This window comes from Protomyctophum parallelum (assembly GCF_964188405.1).
Source record: "Protomyctophum parallelum genome assembly, chromosome: 16".
NCBI lineage: Eukaryota > Metazoa > Chordata > Actinopteri > Myctophiformes > Myctophidae > Protomyctophum > Protomyctophum parallelum.
The window spans coordinates 9,456,584-9,481,575 of record NC_139711.1 but is presented as its reverse complement, the minus strand read 5'-3'; the positions used below and the strand labels follow the sequence as shown (position 1 = coordinate 9,481,575).

Genomic DNA, 24,992 nt, shown 5'->3' with positions numbered 1-24,992 from the left:
ACTGTCATAGTTGTTGTCGTTGAATCTGTCCTATCGAGTCTCTCGTCACTCTCGGGAGACTCTGGGGTATTGCTCGTTTGTACGGTCTGTAGCTTGCGTGGTGCCCTCTTGCGAGTGCTGCAACAGAGGTTGCAAACCCCTGTTGCCCTGCCAGACTTTCCTGGAGGTCAGCTGTCTCTCCAGCGTCACGACCTTCCTCGGTTGCCATCCAGACTTTCCTGGAGGTCACTGGTTGCCCAGGGAGTTCAGTTTGTAAATACAATATTATGGGAAGTTTCACTCACCTCATGCTATCAAATGGCAAGAGTGTAATATGTGTTTTTACGTTTATAGATTTAACTCAAACAGGGGCCTTACGGGCCCAAAGTATTCTCAGCTCCAGAGCCACTGGACAAATGCTATGCAGCTCTGCTTTTTAATTAATTAAAGGTATATTCAGTGATTTCACTCAAAAAACCTTAGGTTTCGTTTTTGGCTGTGGGACCCAGCCTTTCGTCCAATCAGGATAGAGAGTCAAAAACGAAACCTAAGGTTTTTTGACCCCCAGGGGTTAACTGGGGACAGGGAGGAACTCCTTATATGGCCAGCACACTCTATAGTAGGGAGGATTATCACAACAAAACAAAAAAATAAGTGAGATTTGAATTAAGTGAAATCACTGAATATACCTTTAAATATAATTTCATGTCTCACCTAGACACAGGATTTTACATGCATTTTCAAGATTCAATTCATCCCCTGAGCAAGCAGGCAGGCTCCATAGAGCTCAATGGTAAAAACGTCAGGAATAAGGAAACCGGTTTCAAATCCGGAGTAGAAGAGGAAAGTTTGCAGACCAAACCGCTTTGTCCTGACTCATGTATGCCTTGTCTAAGGAAATTGTTTTGGGAGAGCACTCGTTTTGGTTCACTCAATGTCCTGTGAATATGCAAGGTGAAGTGCCCCCAAGCAAGGCGCTAGGCGAGCGATTGCCCATGTTGAACAGCCGATGATGGCCTTGCACATTGACGAAAGCATGCACCATCCAAGTTGGCAAGCCATGGTCGTGAACCAAAAGACCGGATCAAAGAATAATTGATGATGTAGAATGAATGTACAGTTTTTGGAAGAAAGCAATTATAATTATTGGGATTTATAAGTAGTATCCAAATTAATCCAATGATCATTATTTAGGAGGAAATGGGCCTGTGACACTCCAACTTGAATACACAATTATTTGACATTTGCAACTTTTGTTGTGGTTTGTGAAAATAAATGTGTAATAAAATACATGTATGCATGTATGGGTTATGGTATTCATTATTATTTCAGAGCATACTTATTTACACGCACCTCGACAGTGGGTGCAGGGCCAAAAATGCAATTATGGAAGGAGGTAGGGCCCGTACACCATTATTTTGGTAAATAATTACTGTATTGACTTACACGACAACGTTTCGATCTTGATAGTTCTTCGTCATGTCAGTATGGTATTCGTGTATTATGCTACCGGTAATTCAATAACACAGCAATACCTACACCATCCCACCGGGTGGCAGTAGTGAACACCGAGGCCAAACCACACTGACCGTGGGGAAAAAACAACCACAAGAAAAATCACAAAACGAAGATGGCGGTGCAAGAAACGGCTTCCCAACTCTCCATGGCTCTCAAAGTGCAAGAATATCCCACATTAAAGGTAACCCCCAAAGAATGTGGCGACGGGCAGATAGCGATACGACCATGGCTGATCAACTCACAGCTGTGTGTGTTTGCATGACCGGATCAGTGAGACGTTATGGTGATGTTATGAAGCTGAACTCGGCCAGCGGAGCTGACCATAGAGATAGATGTGGAGCTGACAGGGAGGCTAGGCTAGCTGAACTAGCTCTGCTGGGCTAGTAGTAGCGCGATAGATCGCCACGGATTCGACCGTGACGTCCCAGCTAGCTAAGCTGACCGTAGCAGATGTGCCTTTTATATGCCTCAATAAAAAAAGAGAGCCCGGTTTATATTCGGCCATACGATGGTGTCGCGGCGGGGCCAGTGTTATGTTAGCCGATCTACGGTGATTGACTTAGTTTTCAACTGAAAGAACAAATAAACACGTATCTATTTTATTCATTTTTTGTCGTCGAGCAACATTGTTTGACGAACACTTTGGACGTCTGTGACGTCACCTTACCGTCCTTGGAATTCCATGTAGCAGCCAAACCATGGCTAGCTCTTTAGAAAACAATAGCAAAGATAAGCTGAGTGGCTAAAGAAGACTAGCTTCTGTCTGCCTAGTACTGATCATCAGCTGCCCTTTAAACCCGGAGACACGGCTCAGCTGGCTGCCTAAAACTGCCCTTTCTACATTATTAGCCTTAGCTGGGCGTTAGCCGGACGATCATTGCATTTAACCGAAATGGCAACTTGATTGGATCCCATTAGTATTTATATACAGTTAATTGGCGCTGATGGATTCGTCGTCCGGCGACGAATGTCGAAACTGCTGTTATACATTTTAAATGCAGACGTGCCACGACATGGATGGATTCTTATAATGGTGATCGTAATGAACCATCCAGGCAACGACGTCAAAGCCTAGACATGGATCGATGGCATGCAGACGTAGTTGGTGTTACGACGTTACTAATACACGAAAACACACAGCGCTAACGTCAGGGGCATCTCTGGCATATATAGGCGAATATAGCTATATCTTTATGATGTATTATTAGTATGAATCCCCCAGTGTTGGAAGTAGTCAGCCGTGACTTATGCTTTTACACTGGGGTTAATTTAACCTGAGGTATGTAGGAATGCACTGTGCACATGGAAGCACTCCATCCATACCGAGTTAGCGCAGTGTCATCACATTGCAACTGACTGCCTCTTTCCACTTCAAAATGGCCAGCGAGCTGTTCCTGTTCCACAGCCTGCTGCTGCTGTCGCACATTACGCATTAATAAACACTGACACTGTGATAGATCCGTGATTCCCACCTACAGAGATAGACTACTGCGACACGCCGTTTTTAGGGGCGAGTGGAAATTAAACCGTCTCTGTCTGTCTCCTTTGTCAGCCATCAAAGAAGGCGTCGTGATATAAGCAGGGATGTGAGTAGCAAGCAACATGGGTGGTTATTAATGCTGATGTAATTGTGGAATGGTTTGATATGGTGTGTGTCACTGTTGGTGTTCAAATGAGACGTTTCAGTTTAGGGTTATATTATATATATATATATAATATATAGCTGGCTAAATGGTTAACTTGTAGCATTTCCTTTGTCTTTTTTTGCCTGGATTTTGCAGTAAAGGTGATGTTACTGGTGGGAAGGAACCATTTTGAGGCAGTGATGATGGGGGAAATTGGCTCATGGTGGATAAAATGGGATCAAGCAAAAAAAGGACTATCATGATCAGTTGGTCGATATTAATTACATTAAAATATGCCCTGCCTGCGTGTTGTGGCTCAATGATGGCCTTTCCTCAGACATGAAGTGTAATATCTACTGTAGTCCTTACAATCATTTCAATGTTAGTCCTACAGTTTGGGGGCATCTGAAATTGAACTGGTTTGCTGACTTGGAAAAAGGCCAAGCATAGCCAAGCCTTTATTAAGGTCACAGTAACAGTTTTTGTATTGACTTGTGCTTTCGTTTGAAATGTACCCATTCTGCATACTGTGAATACACATTTCAATCAATCAGAGACGGCTAGAGTTCATCCATTTTTAGTACTTTAGAGGTGAAAAGTGAAGGCACAGTGATGGTGATTATACAATACAGTCATACAGTATTGACAACTCAGCTGACAGTGTATTTGAGACTTGGTGTGTGGAGCAGTGTAATGGTTGCCTTTAACCACTTCAACCCTATATGGTTGACTGGAGTCTCCCAGGGCTCTATATTAGTGTGTTTTCTGTTATTGTGGGGAAAGTTTCACAGAAAATAGAACAGTTGAGTTTGTCGAGCTGCTCCCCACAATATGGATGCTGGGATTAAGTGCTTTAGTTCACATTCACATTTACTTGAATTAATTCTACTGCTAATGAACCCCAAAGAACTGAAAGGAGGAATATATCTCCATATTTCACGTGACCATGGGTAGCATTAGTCAGCCCTCCTTTTTTGGGGCTGTGGCCTACAGTGTTATTATTATGACATCACAGATTGTGGAGGCATTTCTGCTCAACATTGCAAAAATAATAATAATAATCCACGCAGTGATGTAGTCTGTCTGGCTACGGCGACAGACGCTGTCTCGTCGTGCACGGCACGGACTTCATATAGAATTATAAAATATAGAGAGCGGACCAGGTGAGCAGTTGTTTACTTCCTGCCTGCGCGTAGTGTGCCCCGCCCCCGAGTTGGGGAAAGGCTTCCATGAGCTGATGGCATTTCTCAAATCATCTTGGCAACTTTGCGCACGGTATGCGCAAGCAGCTCACTACTGGCTAATCATCCCACCGCCGATCCATCGCATAACACCACGCAGAGTTATGAATAAGAATTTAATTTGAATAATAATAAAAGATTCTTACTGGAATCAGTCATTGAGCTGTTATTTACTGTCAAATTGTCAATGCCATATATCCACTTAAACCCCATGCTTTTTACAAAACCGGCATATTGACTAGATGAGCACCGAAGTAATTTCCACATCCTTACTGGGTTGCGTTTTTTCCCCCATTCTGAATTCCCATACACTTTTCTTATATAGCCTATTCGCCTCGAATAAGAACTGTCTTCTAAAAAACAAATGATCCCAGCGGTTTCACTCATATGGAAATAAAAAATCAACTGACGCCGATAAATTGCTAATGTTAATGCCGCCCATTAGTTACATTTTCACAAGAAACGGACTCAAATATGAGTCTTGACTATCGTAAACTAGGGATGCACCGATCCGATACTCGTATCGGAGATCGGCGCCGATCCAGGCAAAAACTCTAGATCGGGTATCGGATCGGTGGCCGATCCATTATCCGATCCGATCCGATCCGATAATTATGTGTAATTACAGTATGAAAACAACTCTACCTCCTCTGTGACACAGCAGTGTAGTATTGACAGTATAACATGTGGAATGCAGCCAGGCTAGCCTGCACACACATTAACCTGGTCTAATTGTTGCACAGTTATTTAATAAATAATTCAGTGCATTTATATCTGTGTTTGTTACATTTTGTTTTACAAAGTTGGGAAAGTAATGTTTAAGTCAAGCCTTGATGTTGCCTTACACAAAATAATGATTCCAGACACCACACAGTGAGGCATACAGCTTAATAGGTTATTACGTTTCTTTGTGGGGGGTATCGGATCGGTACTCTGTATCGGCAGATAATGGACCCCCCATGTATCGAAATCGGTATCGAATGCCAAAAAGCCGGATCGGTGCATCCCTATCGTAAACGATACAGGGCCACCCCCCGACAATATCGCAGACCACAGTGCTTATATGAGACGATTACCAAAACGAAACCCAATATTTTTCTCCATTGAGAAAACCTTCCACGAACCAGGGGATGAACGAGAGACATGTGCTCTATTCCCAAGGGCTCTATACTAGGTCCCCAGTCCCCACCTGTTCTCACTCAACACGAAATATCTGCCATTCCCAAAAATAGCTCAGTGTGAGCTTGTAGATCTGCTATTTTTACCAAATGTTATCCTACGTTATCCAGAATGCTAGGTTTCAAGTGGGTCATTTGTTGGTACTAGGTCTAGGCTAAGAAATGAGCATAGCAATGTTGTAGCCAGGGCAGTGTGGCTCTGACCTTTGTCCTTACTATTTACGATTGGAATCTGAGAAATGAAGCATTCTGCTGTTGCACTCTCCCTTTGTATGTTGGTTTGAACAAGAGTATTGAGTTGATAGAAATTTCAATACATTTGGCAGGATCAATTGAAGTCCTGTTGATTGACTGTGTTTGTGGCCTATGTTCCTTAAAATTATCTTGTATAAGTAGTACGTTGTTTCAGTTGTAGATAATCCGATCCTTGATGCTTGACTTCCCTTATGTCATCAGTAATGCCCATATATGGGCGTATCATTTACTTAATTCTGGGGCTGTGAGATATGACATACCTCAATATTTATGCCAAATATCTCAATATCTATACAATATGACTTGTTTAAAATTCCACAGACCTGTTGTGTGCAAACTAAAGACAGTTGCTTCCCCAATCCCCACTCAAACGCACTTGCCCATCGTGCAACATGAAAGCAAACTCCACTTGCCCGAACGTTTTATTTACTTTCCACAGGCACTCGGGCAACCATTGTCAACCGTGTATATAATCTATGGGCGTATTGATAATGTCTGGTTTGATTTAGCCGTTGAACCCGTTGAACTAGTCGAGACTATATTATGCATATTCTTATTCTGCCCTCCAATGCCTAATTCAATCTCCCATGGATCCTTTGTGTGTTTCAGGTCCCGTACGAGACCCTGAACAAGCGCTTCCGGGCAGCCCAGAAGAACATTGACCGGGAGACGAGTCACGTGACCATGGTGGTCGCTGAGCTGGAAAAGACCCTGAGCAGCTTCCCAGTGGTGGATTCGGTGGTGTCGCTGCTCGACGGCGTGGTGGAGAAACTGAGCGCCCTCAAGAGGAAGGTCTGTTACACGCAGAGATATGTACACACAATGCACTCTCGCGCACATGCTCTTTTACAGGAACAGAAACCTGAAAGACTGAACCGAGTCAAATATAACTTACTGCATCACATAAGTTAGCGCGCGTTCATCTTCACTAACGTCTGAATAGCTCTCGGTTTCTAGCCTGAAAGAGACGTATGTTTTTCTGGGCATAGAGGGGCGGGAAACGGACGGTGGCTCCCAATTGGTTCACCTTGAAGGAAGAGTGTGTGAGTGAGAGAGATATTGAATACAGGTGCAGGGCACGGTCTAATCAAGGAGAGAACGAGAGTGGGGTTTATCCAAGGGGCCAGTGAGGTGCTCCAACGTTGAAGCACTGGGCCCCAGTGGTAAGAGGAAGGACTGCAGGCGGACCCGTGGATTCATGACGAGGAAACCCCGTGCAGCTGGGCTTTAACATTGAGCGCTCGGTTGCACTTCCGCATTGGACCACCAAAATTTGGTGGCCCAATGCGAAAGTAGACGTTTTGAGACGGTCCTTCCGGGTGCTTCAAAACGCCACTGAGCAACTTCCACTGACATGAATATACTCTATGGGTTTAGCACTATGCCACATTTCACAGACCTCTCTCCCAGGCTTTTTTTTCACTGTTTCAGAACAAAACACCTGCGGTTAACTGAAAATTTGAAGTCGATTTATCTCTGATTCTTTTCCCAGATTGCGTTTTTGATCTGAACTAAGCTTTATTCATGGCTCAGTCATAACTAGAGCATGGCTGATCGCGGTTACAACATTTACATTTTGGGCGAATAAAAAAAAAGAATTGCGGTTACCGTTTTTACTTCCGTTTCACGGCGTGTGAGTTAATGGTCTTGAAAATAAGAGCTTGCTCTGAAATGACTTGGCAACTGGAGAACGGGGGGCGAAATAAATCGGGCAGTAAATGAGTTCAAAAGAAGAGAAAAGAGTGTGATCTGGATATTGGTGCCGTGTCTAGTTTTCCCAGAGCCATTTCCTGTGGCCTGTGCTGCTGCTAGCTGCTTCCTGCTTTCACACAATGTGTAATGTGTACAATGTAAAGGATTACCAATTCTTATTTTTCAATAGATCATTAAAAATGTTGGCTTGCTGCCTGAGCATTCAAGGCATGAGTTCAAAGTTCTGAGGATAACGCTATATTGGAAGCCATAAGTTCTAATTTCTTTCAAAAAGAAAAACATTCCTGCCCCTGCAGCTACAGACATGCCTTTTTCTCCAGTACAGCGCTTTTGTTGTGGCTTCCAGCTCATGCTTTCGCTGCAGCCTGGGATGTTTGGTGTCTGTCTGCAGTGGAATGCTGCAGGGCAAGTTGTTATGTTAGGCAACACCTTCCAAGGAAATGGAACCAGGGACATAATGTCAGCAATTATCGCATTATTGCAAGTGGACGAATACAATAAAATGATAATTCCCTGGTTTACTAGGAAATATTCTTGTATACTGGTATTCAAGCTGTTAGCAGTAGCATATACATTCTAAATCCACTACGGTATCCCTTATTCCAAAATTCCATTTTACCCATTTTGGGCGGGAACCCCTTTTGTTAGCATTATGTTATGATGTAGCTATTGAAAAATAGCAGATCTACAAGCTCGGCTGAGTGTCTGCTATTTTTGAAAAATCGAAGAACGACTGAGATAGAAACATAGCTTTTGCAGAAAACTTAAAAGACATTTATAGAATCGTTCCCAGGTCAAAAAGGGGTTAACCAAAATTCCATTTTCCATTTTCTATATAGGTCTATATAGTACATAAGTTATTTTTCTTTTGGCTACATCCCACCCCACTATTTTCTGTGACTCCCCGCATGTCGTCTCTAACCGCATCCATAAACCTCCTCCTTGGCACTTCCTCTTCCTCCTCGTACCTGGCTGTCCCGTTTTCAGCATCCTTCTCCCAATGTCACCTTCTCATGCCATATACTGCACTTACATTATTTGGCAAAATAAGTATGAAGCACTGAGAAAACTGTTGCACCTGTCTTTGTCCTTTTTTTTCCAAACTTGACTACGGTAGCGGTGGTCTCAAAAAAATAAGGGAAACTTTGACAGAAAAAGACTCGCTCACCGTATAGAAACTAGAAGTAAAAACTTTTTTCCTTTATTGTATCATGCTCATAAAGTGCTCTGTGCTCAAAGTGAAATTAAAAAGCAAACGTTTCGGTCCTAAGACCTTTGTCAGTGCTATATGATTTTCACAGACAAAGAACTTGCTCTTAAAGAGCTCCAAAACAATACAGCTCAGGTGCTGAGAATTACTAATTACTAATTGATGACATCACCAGGTGGTGGGGCGTGGACATTACAGAATAGATATACAAAGTCACACAGTTATATAGGAAACAAGAATATTGCATACAACACATGTTAACAGAGCACAGAGAAAAATAAGTATAACATGACTCGTCTTGTTGTCAATATCGTGCAGCCCTGATCTTGAATGTGTGCTCAATGTCCATGCGTGTGTCTGCCCCGCAGGCTGCCGAGTCCATTCAAGCTGAAGATGAGAGTGCCAAGCTGTGTAAGCGTCGCATTGAGCACCTAAAGGAGCACAGCAGTGACCAGCCGGCCTCCGTCAGCCTGTGGAAGAAGAAACGTATGGACCGCATGATGGTGGAGCACCTGCTTCGCTGTGGATACTACAACACAGCCGTCAAACTGGCCAGACAGAGTGGCATAGAGGTAGGACTGTACAGTCTGTATGTATTAAAATGAAGACCTGGGGCCGATTCTACAAATGCCTTCTAAATCAGTCATTGTTATCACACTTTCAAGATAAAACATAATATAAAAATAGCAGACGTACAAGCTCGCATTGAGGCACAAAGTGGCACGCTGTGAGCTTGTACAGTATATCTGCTATTTTTTTTCTAAATGTTTTTTTGTGGCTTTCGCCTTTATTTTATATTTGTTATGGAGGGACAGACAGTAGGCTGACAGGAAATGGGGGGAAGACATGCAGTAAAGGCCGTCGGGATCGGGAGTCGAACCCACGGTACACTGCCAGACTGGATTACCAGCCATGGTGCCTAGACCGCTGAGCCACGGCCCAGGCCTATATCTGCTATTTTTGAATGGCCAAAGCTACAATCTAGTAGTCTAGCTAGTAGTAGTATTATGTGCATGTACTGTATGTGAGAGAGATGGATTGCGTGTTTGTGTAGCTGGTACCAAAGCTACCCTAATGAAGGCTTCGTTGAACAAAATGTTGATGGGTTTCATTGCTTGTTACGTTTGTTTGTTTCATTGTTTAGGTTATGGATCTGCCTCACATGAACTTTCACATGAAACTTTGCTTAGGTTATGGATCAGCCTCATATAAACTTTCACATACAATTTTGCTGTGTATCGGACAGTGTCTCTGATTCCTCATGCGTTGTAGACAGACTTCAGTCCTTCATTGTGTGTGTGTGTGTGTGTGTGTGTGTTAGGACCTGGTGAACATTGAGATGTTCCTGACTGCCAAGGAAGTGGAGGAGTCTCTGGAGAGGCAGGAAACGGCCACTTGCCTGGCGTGGTGCCATGACAATAAGTCCCGTCTCCGCAAGATGAAAGTCAGTGAAAGTCTAATACCTTCTAATAGACGCACACGCACAGTTTATGAGCCTGTGAAAGCATAATGTCCGCTGAGCAGAAGGGGCTGCATTTCAGGATGGCTGCCAAAAAAGTGTTATGCAATTGTTGTCCTCACTTTGTGCATGCAGCCTCGTGTGTGCGGCTTATTCAGAATTGAGCAATGCCGTGACGGGGTTGAAGTCTTATTTGACAGGGTTCCCACGGTCATGAAAATCCAGGCCTGGAAAAGATTTGGAATGAATGAATGCTATTGGTTTTGTTCATATATGCATGTCCCAAAACCAAAACATGTCTAGCATTACGTGAAATACGTCTGGCATATTGTATACAGGACAAATCTACAAGATCTACAAGCTAATAACATGATCTGTTCTTTTTGTCATGTCCTTTGCTCAAATCTGTATGGCGCATTGATGGCACACATGTGTAAGTGCCTCATTATTACACCATATGATTGCTTATTTCCATTGCCTAGAAATGGAGTAAAATACTTTGAGAATCATGAGTCTAGGCAGCTGGACTGGGCAGTTCTCAAGTAATGTTAATGTTTTTAGCTGTGTGAATGTAAAGGATGGTGCACTGTTTGAGCCAGAAGTAATTTAGAGCACCTTCAACTCCTTCAACTCGAGTTACTAGTAACACGTGTTGACATTCATTATACTGTGGCGACTGGTACACACACCCAGGAGACAGAAAGACGTTTGCCTATTCCAAGGCGTTTAATCACACAAGTCAGTTAACAAAACAGTCTTTATCAATCAGTTTCAAGTATACTGTCAGTGCAGAGCAGGGCAATACAGGTATTGTCAGTTCCTCCTTCTCTCCGCACGATGGTGCTATACTGCCGTTGTCTCGGGACCGAGTCTCTGGACATCAACGGCGTCTGAGAACGTGATCTAAACACTGTTCGTCTTCAGCCCTGCGGCACTCAATAAACATGGGGTATTGCTACTCAGCTGGGGACTCCGGTTCCCCCTCTGTGTACTAAGGTCGTAACCGGGTTACTCCGTTTCCATCCCACGATAGGTAATTATATTCGGTATTCTCCTCCTCCTCCTCTTCACCAGTCTGTCAGTTGACAGTCCCTCAAGCTCGCGCTTAGCGCGAGCGCCGTAGAAGCCTGGTAGGGCAGAGGATAAGACATCGTAAATATAGTGCTGTTCATGTTGTTACTCACATAGAATGGGATCATGAACTGTGGTTCTCGACTCACCGCCCAACTCGCTCGACAGTGTGTTGCCTCACCCCTGGAGCCTGGATCTCTACTGAGGCAGACCGGCAGAGAGAACTGCCTTTTGAATTCTAGCGCGTCTGGCTGAAAACAGCTGACGCGCATTCCAGCTGATCTAATATGTGACGTGGGACGTACGTGCCTTCCAGTACCCGCCCTAGAGGTTGGTGCGCTCCTCTTCTCTCTCTCTGCTGGCCTCCAGGGGTGTGCTTACCTGCTGTTGGGCGGTGTTCTGCCATCGAGATGCCACATATCCCCCCCTTTAAGTGTTTGCCTGGTGTGGGTTCCCCTCCCCCGTCCTCTTCATACCGTCTAGACAGGGCGTCGGCGTGGGGGATGCTCCGCCCTGGTTTATGTTCCACCTTGAACTTGTAGTCTTGTAACTCGAGGAACCAACGCGTCACGCGAGCGTTAGTGTCTTTGTTCGTGGACATCCATCTGAGGGGGGCGTGGTCGGTGTAGAGTGTGAAGACCCTTCCCCAAAGATAATATCTTAAATGATGCACGGCCCACTTTACCGCTAGGCACTCCTTCTCAACGGTTGCGTAATTTCTCTCGTGTGGTAAGAGCTTACGGCTGATAAATGTGATCGGGTGTTCCTCGCCGTCAAAGTCTTGTGAGAGGACGGCCCCGAGTCCTGTCCCCGACGCGTCCGTGTGTAGGAGGAAGGGCTTCGTGAAGTCTGGCGCCTTCAAGACTGGCTCCGCACACAGGGCGGCCTTGAGCCGTTGAAATGCCTCCTCCGCCTCGGGCGTCCACTTCACATTGTGAGGAAGGCTTTTCCGTGTCAGGTCATGGAGTGGTCCTGCAACAGTGGCAAAGTTATCAATAAACTTCTGGTAGTAAGACATTAAACCAAGAAACGATTTCACCTGTTTCTTGTTGGTGGGGCGGGGCCAGTCACGTATTCTCTCCACCTTCTTGTGTTGTGGCTTAATGTACCCGCGACCGATGGTGTGGCCGAGATAGTCAGTCTCGGTCAATCCGATCTGGCATTTCTTCGCGTTTGCGGTGAGCGCCGCTTTACGCAGGGCGCCTAGGATCGCCTCCAGATGCTCGAGGTGTTGGCACCAGGTCTCGCTGTGGATGATGATGTCATCCAAGTAGGCGGCGCTATACTCGCGGTGGGGTCTCAGCACCCTGTCCATGAGCCGCTGGAAGGTGGCTGGGGCTCCATGGACACCAAAGGGAAGCACGGTGTATTGAAACAAGCCGTCCGGCGTGGAGAAGGCGGTCTTCGCTTTGGCGCGGTCGGTGAGGCTCACTTGCCAGTATCCCTTGGTCAGATCCAGCGTTGAGACAAAGCGGGCCGGGCCCAGCCGTTCCACCAATTCGTCGGCCCGCGGCATGGGATAGGTATCGAAGAGGGAGACGTCATTTAGCTTCCTAAAGTCATTGCAGAACCGGAGCGATCCGTCCGGTTTGGGCACTATGACAATGGGGCTAGACCATGGGCTATGGGACTCTTCGATCACCCCGAGAGTCAACATCTTCTTCACCTCGTCCCTAATCGCCAGCCGGCGGGCCTCTGGTATGCGATACGGTCGCTGTCGGATCACTTTCCCCGGCTCGGTGATAATGTCATGTCGAATCACACTCGTGCGCCCGGGGATCTCCGAGAAACGATCTCGATAGCGAGCCAGGAGCTCCTTCACATCCTGGATCTGGTTGGGGGACAAATCCGCTCCGATCGGCACCTCCGCCACATTCTGAGGGGAGATAGTAGTTAGTAGAGCAGAGAGGGGGCCAGCTTCGGGCTGGTGCCACCGCTTTAACAGGTTCACATGGTAAATAACCTCGCCCTTGCGGCGTCCGGGTCGCCGCACCTTGTAGTTGACCGGGCCAGCCTTTTCCACAATTTCATATGGCCCCTGCCATTTGGCTAGAAATTTACATTCCACGGTGGGGATTAGAACCAGCACCTTGTCACCCACCTGGAACTCTCTCGGCGTGGCTCGTCGATTGTAGACTCTGCTCTGCTCCTGTTGTGCCTTTTCCATATGCGCTCGTACGAGAGGCCATATCCTCCTGGCGCGCGCCTGCATCTGTTCCACATGGTCTATTACGCTCCGATGTGGCGAAGGCTGGCTCTCCCAGGCCTCTCGGGCCAGGTCTAACAGGCCGCGCGGCTGCCTCCCATATAGCAGCTCGAAGGGGGAGAAACCTGTGGAGGCCTGGGGAACTTCGCGGATAGCGAACATTACATAGGGAATCAAACGGTCCCAGTCCTTGCCGTCAACATCCGGCAGCTTTTTCAACATCTTTTTGAGCGTCTGGTTGAACCGCTCGACGAGCCCATCCGTCTCAGGATGATATACGGAGGTTTTAATTCTCTTTATATTTAGCCACTTATACAGGAGCGTTATTACTTGTGCCATAAAGCAAGTGCCCTGGTCAGAAATCGCCGCATCTGGGATTCCCACCCGGCTAACCAGCATGAGAAGCTCGTGAGCCACTGCTTTAGCTGTCGCCGCGCGCAGTGGTATCGCCTCCGGATACCGGGTGGCATAATCTACAATTACGAGAATATATCTGTGTCCTCGATTGGTTTTGGGCAAAGGCCCCACCACATCCATGGCGATGCGTGAGAAGGGAATGTCAATGATCGGCAGTGGGATGAGTGGGTTGCGTTGGAACGGGCGGGGCGCAGCTAGCTGGCACTCCGGGCAGCTTCTACAAAAATCTTCTATCGCTTTCTTTGCCCCCGGCCAATAGAATCGTGCAATCACTCGCTCGTATGTTTTCTGGACCCCTAAGTGGGCTCCCAACTGGTGGGTGTGGGCCAGGAATAGGACGCGGCTCACATACTGTTTAGGCACAAGCAGCTGCTCTACAATCTCCCCACCACGGTTTTTGGTTCCCCGATATAACAGTCCTCGTTTTACACAAAAGTAAGGAGAGCTTAGCTCACTCACCCCATCCTCGAGCCGACCATCGACGGCTGTCACTTGTCCCCGGGCGCCGCGAAGGTTTGGATCCTCCCACTGGAGGGTGGCAAACTCGCCACGGGTCGCCGCCTCTCGGGGCTCGGCGTCCGGGAATTCGGCGAAGGGGTCCGGGCTCTCCGATGTGGCGGATCCGCCCGGTACTTCTGCCTCCTCTGCGAGGCTGTCAGGCTGGCTTGACCCAGAGGAGTGGAGAGGTGCTCGATCGCTCTCTCTGGCCGAGCCATCGCTGTGGTTCTCTCTCTCTCTGCCACGAAACGCCGGGTAGGAGGGCCGTGCTGCGGTGGTTGGGCGGCGGCGGCGGCGGCGGGTTCGAGGCTGGCGGCGGGGACGCGCTGCTTGCTGGCCGGGCTTCCAGTAGCGCTCGAAGAGGGCGCAGTCATAGCCGAGCAGGAGCGGTACCGGTAGGTCGGGGACAACGCCGGCGGCCACCACTGCATCACCGCGGGGCGTCTGGACTCGTACTGTGGCCGTAGGGTAGTGGCGGACGTCCCCATGGACACAGGTGACCGGGACGGTGTCAGATGAGGGGGGTCCCGCCAGATCGGCGCGCACGAGCGTGACCGCGCTGCCTGAGTCCAATATGGCCTGGGCATCTGTGCCGTCGATCTTCACGGGTATGGAGAACTGTTGTCCCGGTTCGCTCTGAGTGTGCAGAGCGGTACGGGGGGCCTCTGACGTCACGCTGGCCATGGAAACGTCCCGGTCTCTCTCTGGACAGGCCCAAGCGATATGGTCTAATTTTCCGCACACGTAACACTTGCGGGGTTTCTCTCCGCCCCGGGAAGACCGCTCCGAGCCCCCGTCTCGGCGCTCGTTCTGCGGCGGCTGCTGTCCTCGGTTCGAGCGCCGGTCACGGCCAGAGCGGTGGGACCGCTCTTCAGTGGGGCGCTCTTCAGCGGCCGGTTTGCTGGGGGTCTCCCCGCGGGTCGACTTCATCAGGTCGCAGGTGACCTGCCAGTTATCAATCAAATCTATGAGTCTGTCAACGGTGCCGGGGCTCACTTGGGAGGCGTACCTTCGGGCTTCGGGTGGCAGCGCACGGACACACTTGTCCATGACCACCCTCTCCACGGCGGGCACGTCTCCGTCGCCGAGGAGCCAGCTGGTCGTGAGGCGCATCAGTGAGGTGACCTGGGCACGGGCGGGCTGGCTGGCAACGAAGGACCAATTGTGAAATTTTTGGGCACGCGCCGGCAGGCTGTTGCCCTGGCTGGCGAGTATGGCGGCTTTTAGTCTCTGGTAGTCACGGGATTCGGCGATGGAGAGGTCGCTGCACACTTGTTGGGGTTCACCTGTTAAGTAGCCGGACAGTATGGTACCCCAGTCTAGGACCGGCCACCTCTCACGGGCGGCGATCCGCTCAAACAGCTCGAGATAGGACACGATATTGTCGTGGGGTGTCAGCTTGGTGAGTACATCGCCCGGTGGTCGAGAGGCTAGATGGTCACGTCGTAGGCTCCGTGCCATCTCTTGCACCGCCAACTGTAGCTCGGCCTGATTTTGGATCAGCGCGGCGATGGCGTTATTCTGCTCCATAATGCGTGGGTTTTATTTAGCGTGGACCAGTCGGTGCCCGCATTCTCCACCAAATGTGGCGACTGGTACACACACCCAGGAGACAGAAAGACGTTTGCCTATTCCAAGGCGTTTAATCACACAAGTCAGTTAACAAAACAGTCTTTATCAATCAGTTTCAAGTATACTGTCAGTGCAGAGCAGGGCAATACAGGTATTGTCAGTTCCTCCTTCTCTCCGCACGATGGTGCTATACTGCCGTTGTCTCGGGACCGAGTCTCTGGACATCAACGGCGTCTGAGAACGTGATCTAAACACTGTTCGTCTTCAGCCCTGCGGCACTCAATAAACATGGGGTATTGCTACTCAGCTGGGGACTCCGGTTCCCCCTCTGTGTACTAAGGTCGTAACCGGGTTACTCCGTTTCCATCCCACGATAGGTAATTATATTCGGTATTCTCCTCCTCCTCCTCTTCACCAGTCTGTCAGTTGACAGTCCCTCAAGCTCGCGCTTAGCGCGAGCGCCGTAGAAGCCTGGTAGGGCAGAGGATAAGACATCGTAAATATAGTGCTGTTCATGTTGTTACTCACATAGAATGGGATCATGAACTGTGGTTCTCGACTCACCGCCCAACTCGCTCGACAGTGTGTTGCCTCACCCCTGGAGCCTGGATCTCTACTGAGGCAGACCGGCAGAGAGAACTGCCTTTTGAATTCTAGCGCGTCTGGCTGAAAACAGCTGACGCGCATTCCAGCTGATCTAATATGTGACGTGGGACGTACGTGCCTTCCAGTACCCGCCCTAGAGGTTGGTGCGCTCCTCTTCTCTCTCTCTGCTGGCCTCCAGGGGTGTGCTTACCTGCTGTTGGGCGGTGTTCTGCCATCGAGATGCCACAATACAGAGAGAGCTGCATGCTTTCAACAGGGATCCCACATGCCATGGGGAAACATTGAAATGTATTCTGCCATGGAAAAGCAAGCTCTCTGACATTGAAATTAGCAATGTGATTTATTTTTTAAAAACAATATTTTTGTGTGTGTTCCCCCGGCCGCCATCTAGTCCACACAGTGTAACGTGAGGGGGGGACCTAACCCTAGATCAGCTTTCATTCCTAAGTCAGCTCATTATTTTACAAGTAATTGTAAAATAGCCACTAGTAGGTAATGTTAAATGAGTGCATTTTATATAATAATTCTCTATATATAATGAGGTTCACCACACATTACATCCATAGAGGGCAGTATGATTCAACCAGCTCAGAGCCATGGCAATGTGCCAGCCAACTTCAGCTATATGATAAAATGGAATAATTCAATATTAACCATAGAAAAACATGTCTTTTTAAAGGACCTATAACATAAAATTCAACTTTTTCAATTTCTTTTGTGTTTTTGGGGCTCCCTTATGTGTTTTCTCTCCCCACAAATAACCAATTTTGAACAATCAGGCTTTCATATCATATAGGTGCTTTAATGGAAATTGCTCTCAGGAACAGCTCAACTGATTTTGGTCTCATCGTGATGTCATCAATGTCACCCTACTTTGTATATTTCCTCCTTCAGTCTTCAGTTTCAAATTTACATTTACACTTTGTTTACAATGTCCACCATTGTTGATTTTCCGAGCTGGCATGGAATGGAAACGAGCCTGGTTTTATCTAGCATCAGTATTATATTGACTAAAATATTAAATTATCTGCATATGCTGATATGCACCACCACCTCAGGACATTGTGGTACTGCAGCTAAAACTGCTTTCAAAGTCCAGAAAGAAATGACAAGGCCTGGTTATATCAGAGTGGTGATTGAGGCTCAAACCATTAGAAAGAACTTTGATGGACATAGACAATATGATATTAAATATTAAAAGCAGTTTTAAAATGCATGTTATTTGCGCTTTAATGGACAGCATTTTTTTCCTGATACTATTTTATGTGGTATGGATAAGAAAATGTGTTCTGTCTATTTTTCCTGAATAACATAATAGTCTAGTAGCCAGCCCATAGAGCCCCATTGTGAACCCAGACATGTTGAGTACACCAAGGTTTTATGTTAGAAATGTTTAGTATGATGAAAGCATGATGAAATTTTGAATATTTTCCCTTCTATAGGTTGTTAATAGTATGGTCACATATTATGCCAATTATGAAAATTGCTCAACATATGCAAGTTAGCATCCGGCAGTTTCTACTTTCTACATGCTAAACATTTCTAACATAAAACCTTGGTGTACTCAACCAATGTCCGGGTACAGTTTTTGGCTACTAGGCTATAAACCTATTTAATGGAGACACAACACAAACAGAATCGAATGTCATGTGCATGACACTGGTGACACAACATACCTGACAAAGTGTGCCGTCCATTGCTTTGCAGAGTTGTTTGGAATTCAGTCTGAGAATTCAGGAGTTCATCGAGCTCATCAGACAGAACAAACGCATGGACGCTGTAAGGTAGGGGTCAAAGAACACACACACACACACACACGCACACACACACACACACACTTCAATTTCTTTATATGAGTCCACATTTATAAAATACATTATCAAGGGCCCAAATATCTTTTCAGTTGCTTCTGATGTCCCCACACACTCAATGCTTCAATCCAATCAAGCCCTAAATGTACAGAATATGAGATATTGGCCCCTCGATACCTAACTAAATATTCTCAAAATAAGTGCAATCAAGTGGTTGTCAGAAAAAAACACATTTTCCAACATATTACCTGTCTGTGCCCCAACAACCAGACATGCAAGGAAACACTTCAGCCAAGCAGAGGGAGGACAGCTGGATGAGGTTCGGCAGGTGATGGGCATGCTGGCCTTCCCCTCAGACACGCATATCTCCCCTTATAAGGTAAGACCATATGCATGTGGAAATATCTGGGAACATCTTTACCGCTATACTTATACCACTCTATGGGGTGGCTCTGTTCCAAGTATCAAGGGCAACCCAGGCCAGAACCTGAAATGTTCCTGTGAAGTTCTGTGATGATCTATTTCAGGGGTTTTCAACTGATTGTGAACGAGGGACCACCTAGAATCAACCTAGGGACTGTTTTGAGTGGGGATATGCATGGGCTAAGATTAGTGCCTTTGTAACACTTGTTCTGCATCCCATGTGTATACAATTACAATTTAGTCATTTGGCCTAAATACATCCCATTATACATCCCACTGTTTCTCAACCAACTATAGCCCTCTTGATATTGTAACTCTCTTTTTCTGTTGAATTTCTTGACCTCCAACTTCTCAGTAAATGACTACATGGATGGTCATCATAGGTCACCAGATTATTCAGTTCACGGTTTCTCAACTAGTGGAAAGAAAAGAAAATCTACAAATCCTACATTACTAAATGCATGGTCAGGGACCACATGTAATACCACCTGTTGAAAACCCCTGATCTATTTGTTTACGTTGCCATTATAATCAATCGCAACCTCCCCTGAAGGGGGTGGTATGCCATTTAAAAGAAAACTTTAAAAGAAAACAAAAATTGACTAACGAGTTATGAGCTTGTATGTAGATCTGCTATTTTACTGAAGGAAAATAAATTAAGTGGTGATTTCTGGGTTCTCAGAGCTCAGGGTTAGTACTGCATCCTGAGCAGGGCCCAGATTAGGTTCTGACAACCTTATCTGAATGTCTAGAACCTGTGAAATACATTTCACTGTCATGGCATGGTTCACTTAATTCTTGCAGTCGAATAGAGCTTGTGGAGCCTCTTCAGTCTACATCTTTGTCTTCAGTTTTTTCCTTTCCATTTGTATCATGCCACACTTTATTTTTCTCTGTTAATATCCAGGACCTTTTGGACCCAGCCCGCTGGAAGATGTTGATCCAACAGTTTCGATATGACAACTATAGGCTGCATCAGCTGGGCAACAACTCCGTCTTCACCATAACCCTACAGGCTGGCCTCTCTGCCATCAAGACACCGTAAGTCACCAGAAGATGACGCACAGTATATTATATGTATTATCTTATTTGATATTTGCAGTACGAAGAAGGGATGCACAATATTGAAATTGGCCGATTATGTCCATAATTATACAGATAAATATGGATATTGCAATACACGGTTTCAAATGGCCGGATTTAAAAATGAGCTGCAATATAGATATTTATAGAAACCACTATCCAATGCAAGAGTGAGGACTAACAAACACCAACTCAAGACTACTGAATCCCTCCTGTCTAGCATCATGAGCTCTGCCAGTGTATCTACTGTACGTAGGTGGTCCTGGCTGTGCCCTGGTTTGGCTCTCACAGTGTCGGTTATACAGTAATAGCAATATGCTTTTGTGATCATAATCTCCTAAATATATATCGGCTTCTCTGCACTACAGATGTGCGGAGGAGCTCTGTATTTTGGGATGGCAGATCTTCTGTATTAATCCACTGTTTCTGGATCCCTTGTGTTATTTTATCTGTGCATGAGCTATTTTCCAACAATAGTTTTTATTTGATTTATATATGATCTATTAACCCATTTTGGGGGCGGGAACCCATTTTGGTGTTAGCATTGTTATGCTTTAGCTATTGAAAAATAGCCACCGAGTGGCGCGCTACGAGCTTGTAGGTCTGATATTTTTGAAAAATCGACATAGAAACATAGCTTTTTCAGAAAACTGTCAGGATTTAGAAGACATTTATAGAATCGTTCCCAGGTCAAAATGGGTAAAATCGATTGGTTCGATTAAAGGCCTATTCATAGTCTGGATTTTCGGTGGTGAGCTGACCACCGCAAAATAACGTTGAGCGGTGTCGGAACCGCGGCTTGTGACGTCATGTTGTAGTTCGGTGGTCACCTAACCACCGAAAATCCAGACTATGTATGAGCCTTTACTGCACCCTTTGAATCCTTAACCACGCCACTCTACTTCCAGTCAGTGTTACAAGGAGGATGGGACCTCTAAGAACCCCGACTGCCCAGTGTGCAGCAAGTCTCTGAACAAGCTGGCACAGCCTCTGCCCATGGCCCACTGTGCCAACTCCAGACTGGTGTGTAAGATCTCTGGGGAGGTCATGAACGAGAACAACCCCCCCATGATGCTGCCCAACGGATACGTCTACGGCTACAACGTGAGTCTTTACTTTACAGTGGAAGCTTCTGTGGTTCTTCTGACAATAACTGTGTTAGTGGTCAGTAAACCAATCCTTATACAGTAGCCAAAATCTGAGCGTGCAGGTAAATCGTGGATTTTGATTGTTTTAGTGATGGTGTACAATATGGAAACGTTTATGGCATGTGGTCAGGTGATTATTCTGTCCCTATCGAGATAAAAGAAAAAAGAAATCCACGTGATTTTTTTTCTTCAGGTCATTCAATTCACTTCAGTGCTAATTGCCCATGTGGGGCAACTAGCTTTTGGGGTATTCATAAACACAAGGACGCATAAAATTAGAAAAGCTATATTTGGAACTGAAAATGTTAATACATACACTAGGAGGATTACATAGTTATGTAACCTTTCTTCCTTTCCAGTTTTATTTTAATACATCGATTCAAATGGACCCCCACTGTCCCGCACAAGAAATGATTGTGCGTACATTTAAAATAGCTACACACTCAATGAAGCCCTGAATTCATGCCGATTGTTTTTGTTTTTGTCGCATTCCTAAGCCAATAATTTGATGGTCATCGGTCAGTTGGAGACCCTTTGAAACAAAAAAAAGTCCATGAATTCAAGGCTTCATGGAGTGTATAATTGAAATGTGTCATGGCCATAATGGGGAAATGGTTAAATATATGCTAGGGGGACAAATATTTTGTTGTGTCTTTTTTTTTTTTACCCTTATCTATGTCAAAAGTCAAGTCTTGATTACTTCCTATCAAACGTCACCATGCATGTTTATACCAGCAGGTGTGTCATGACATCCACATTCCACAGTCCACACATCAATCTTCCACACAGAACTGTAATTCTTTATTCTAGACACTAGATGGCGGTGTCACATGTAGTGTGGACTGTAAACGGAGAAGGCTGCTGCCCATTACAAATGATCTCTTTTTAGAGACCATACTTAAAATATGTTTCTGAAAACATTTGAGCTGTTCAGTAACAACAATTTGATTCAGCACTGCCTTTGTTTGATATTGACAAGTTTACTTTCACTTGCTGATGTTTTGAAATGTTCATTGATTTAGTGCTATATCACACATTTCATTCTGGCCTGTGACATTTGCATTGTGACTCATTTTGGGGTTGCCCATAGCTGGGTAAAAGATGTGCATCTTTCTGCACACTTCCAAATCCCAGTCCAATGAACAAAGCTTCAGACCTCCAAACCCTCCGGCTCGTAACTATTAGGATTTTTAGTCCACATGTCAGATATTTTACTTTACATATTTATTTTCATTACTTAAAAAATTTGGCCAAAGACACCTTTCTTTCTTTCTCTCCAGTCACTTCTATCCATCCGCCAAGATGACAAGGTGATCTGCCCCAGAACCAAAGAGGTTTTTAACTTCTCTCAGGCTGAGAAGGTGTACATCATGTGATGGGTCAGATAGCCTTCCTGCTGAGCATCAACACCATTAGATATTGCCCCTTGTTCGTCACCTGTGACCTGGTCTTGTCAAAAAGACGCCTGTGAATCTTCAATTCAATGGCCCTGCTCTCTGCCTTCTACCCACCGCCTCCCAATGACATTAATTAATTGTGTTAATTAATTAAAATTATAGTTTTCAGAAAAACCTATGTTTCTATATCAGTTGTTCTCAAACTATTTCATGTCATGGAGCCCCAGAACTATATGTAATTGGACCCCCATCTGAAAATATGTTGTTCCAGGGGCACCCCTAGAAGCAAAGATTTTAGTTAAAAACGTTCACTCTGAAATAATATATATTCAAAGATATGAGCCACATTTCAAGATTTTTTTGAAAAATAGCAGATCTACAAGCTCGTAGCTTGTAGATCTGCTATCTATATCAATTTTTCAATAGCTAAAGTAGTTTAAATGCTTAAAACACCAAAAGGGGTTCCCACCCTGAATAGGTTAATGAGCTGAAGTACCTAGACGGTAGACACCTACCAATCCCATTCCCTCCCCACACAACATTTCTACTATACTGAAACTGGCCTCTTCCTCGCTCAATCTTTGTCTTGGCTGCAGATTGAACGATGTATTTTCATCAGCAGACTGAAAGATGTATTACATCTTGCCCTGTCCATTGAAGCACATCATCAGTGTTGGGCAGAAACCTTGGATGTCCAAAAAACTTGACTTTTCAGGAAATGGAGAAAAAGGAACCGTGTTCCAATTGATCCAATTCGTGTTCTTGTTTGGTTAAATGTTTGTAAATGCCCATAGACATGTGTAACCACCTTACACCTGGATTCCATTTTGGGCATGGTATAGGCCGAGAGAAAACAAATCTTAAATGTCAAAAGTAGCAGATCTATGAGCTGGAAAAATAATCATAGAAAGATGACATTTTGAGATACAAGGTTTCTTCCCAAGAGCGACGATTTGTTTTAACCGGCATCGCCATGACTCTTCAGGCCCTCAATCTCTGAAGGCAAGCTACTACAGGAAAGGACTGAGGGGGCAAATTAAGCAAAGTAGAACTTTTGATTATCTGAGGCATGTCTTTTAAATCCGAACAGTTTTCTCAAAAACCTATGTTGCTATATCAGTGGCGCTCAAACATTTTCATGACAAGGACCCCCTAAAATTTTCTGTATTTGGCCATGGACCCCAATCTCAAAATATTTTGTTCCAGGGACGCCCAGAAGCAAAGTTAAATGTTTGCATATATATATATTTTTTTTTAAACTAGCAGATCTACAAGCTCATATCACAACACAAAGTGACACACATGAGCTTGTATATCTGCTACTGTATAAATCTTTCTAATGTGACACTCTCGTATAGCTAAAATCTGAAATTACACGTATGCTTTCCCAGTTTTAATTGGTTAAAACAAAGCATTGATGCTACTTTGACCCCTTTTGATTTTAACCAACAGAGTACATTCCATTCATTGACTAAAATAAATAACTACATTTGGGGTTGGACAATTTTGTCTTTTATTTGTCAAAACCCTTGGCTGACTGGTCACATGGTGGCATCACATTGTAAGATGCACTACCCTGTTGACTTCCTTTGTTGTGTAGCCATCTTGTGTGTTATTTTGGGGGGAGGGTGGGGTTTGGGGAATTGACCCTGGAACTGGTGGCCATTTTGCGTTGTGTCCTCTCTGGCTAAAGCCAGGCAGAGTGCTGAAGGCTCCCCTTTTAATGTAAATACTAGAAAAGAATCGTCAAAAGTTGACGTGTTGAGACGACAAGGACAAACCTTCCAAGGACATTCCTCTGAACTGAACAAGTCTTGATGTTTTGTGACCTAAGACCCAGTTTAAAATATCCTGAAGTTAATAACAAAGTATTCAGTTCTCTTCTTGAGGGAAATTGTTAGGTTTGCTGACGAACTTGGTAATGTCTGAACAGTGTACTTAGTACCATAACAAAGATGCTTACGCAATATAATAGAGTACCATCTCTGATGTTTTTTTTTTAAAGAACAAGTGGTCTTCCTTGGTTGTGTGTGTGAGGTTTGACTTTGTCATTTCTCTCCCTCAACCAACAGAAAAGAGTGGGTTCATTTAGTGAACTTTTGATATTTATTCAGTTTAAAAATCTGACTGAGTTGTTGAAGTCAGTCCCACATTACCTGTCTTTTAATTTCATACATATTTTTTCAACAATGAACATGACAATAAAGAGAAGGATTGTGGTCAGTTGTTTCCTGTATTTTGTACTTGTTGCTTATTCTTACGGCAGCTTTGTCACAAGCTTCATGGTTTAATCATTAAGGGAACTAACAGCTATTTAATCCCATCTTGGTTCCAGTCCTTACACACTATCATTTTAATATCCAGCAAAATACAATGGAGGGCTGCTTGTCTATTTACCATCATTTTATATGGCTATTTTGACCATATTAATTGCATGAATACAATGGTGTATGCTCTGTTGGGTTTAGGGGGATGTATGGGATAGGGACATAGCCAGAGTTATTTTTTTAACGTTTTCAGGGGACAAAAACGTGTTTGTGTGCGGACAACCCTCCCGCTCAAATGCAAATAAACATCTGCCT

At 45.2% G+C, this 24,992-nt stretch overlaps 1 protein-coding gene across 2 annotated transcripts; it reads left to right on the top strand.

Moving 5' to 3' along the window:
• The first annotated feature begins 1,584 nt into the window (after positions 1-1,584).
• Positions 1,585-24,633, top strand: maea (macrophage erythroblast attacher, E3 ubiquitin ligase). Of its 2 annotated transcripts, none has more exons than XM_083785961.1 (9): positions 1,585-1,678; positions 6,406-6,588; positions 9,088-9,291; positions 10,041-10,163; positions 18,256-18,332; positions 18,630-18,738; positions 19,690-19,823; positions 20,774-20,969; positions 22,294-24,633. In XM_083785961.1, the coding sequence occupies exons 1-9, from the start codon at positions 1,610-1,612 to the stop codon at positions 22,387-22,389; spliced, it is 1,191 nt and encodes a 396-aa protein (XP_083642087.1). In that variant the 5' UTR covers positions 1,585-1,609; the 3' UTR covers positions 22,390-24,633. The 2 variants fall into 2 exon arrangements, with proteins under 2 accessions (XP_083642087.1, XP_083642086.1); XM_083785960.1 differs by lacking the exon at positions 1,585-1,678 and adding an exon at positions 2,877-3,083.
• The last annotated feature ends 359 nt before the right edge of the window (positions 24,634-24,992 follow it).

Coding starts and splice junctions, on each gene's coding strand:
- maea (XM_083785961.1), top strand. CDS start 1,610: ATGGCGGTGCAAGAAACGGCTTCCCAACTCTCCATGGCTCTCAAAGTG. Junction 18,333..18,629: donor AAACGCATGGACGCTGTAAG/GTAGGGGTCAAA, acceptor CCCAACAACCAG/ACATGCAAGGAAACACTTCA. Junction 18,739..19,689: donor CGCATATCTCCCCTTATAAG/GTAAGACCATAT, acceptor GTTAATATCCAG/GACCTTTTGGACCCAGCCCG.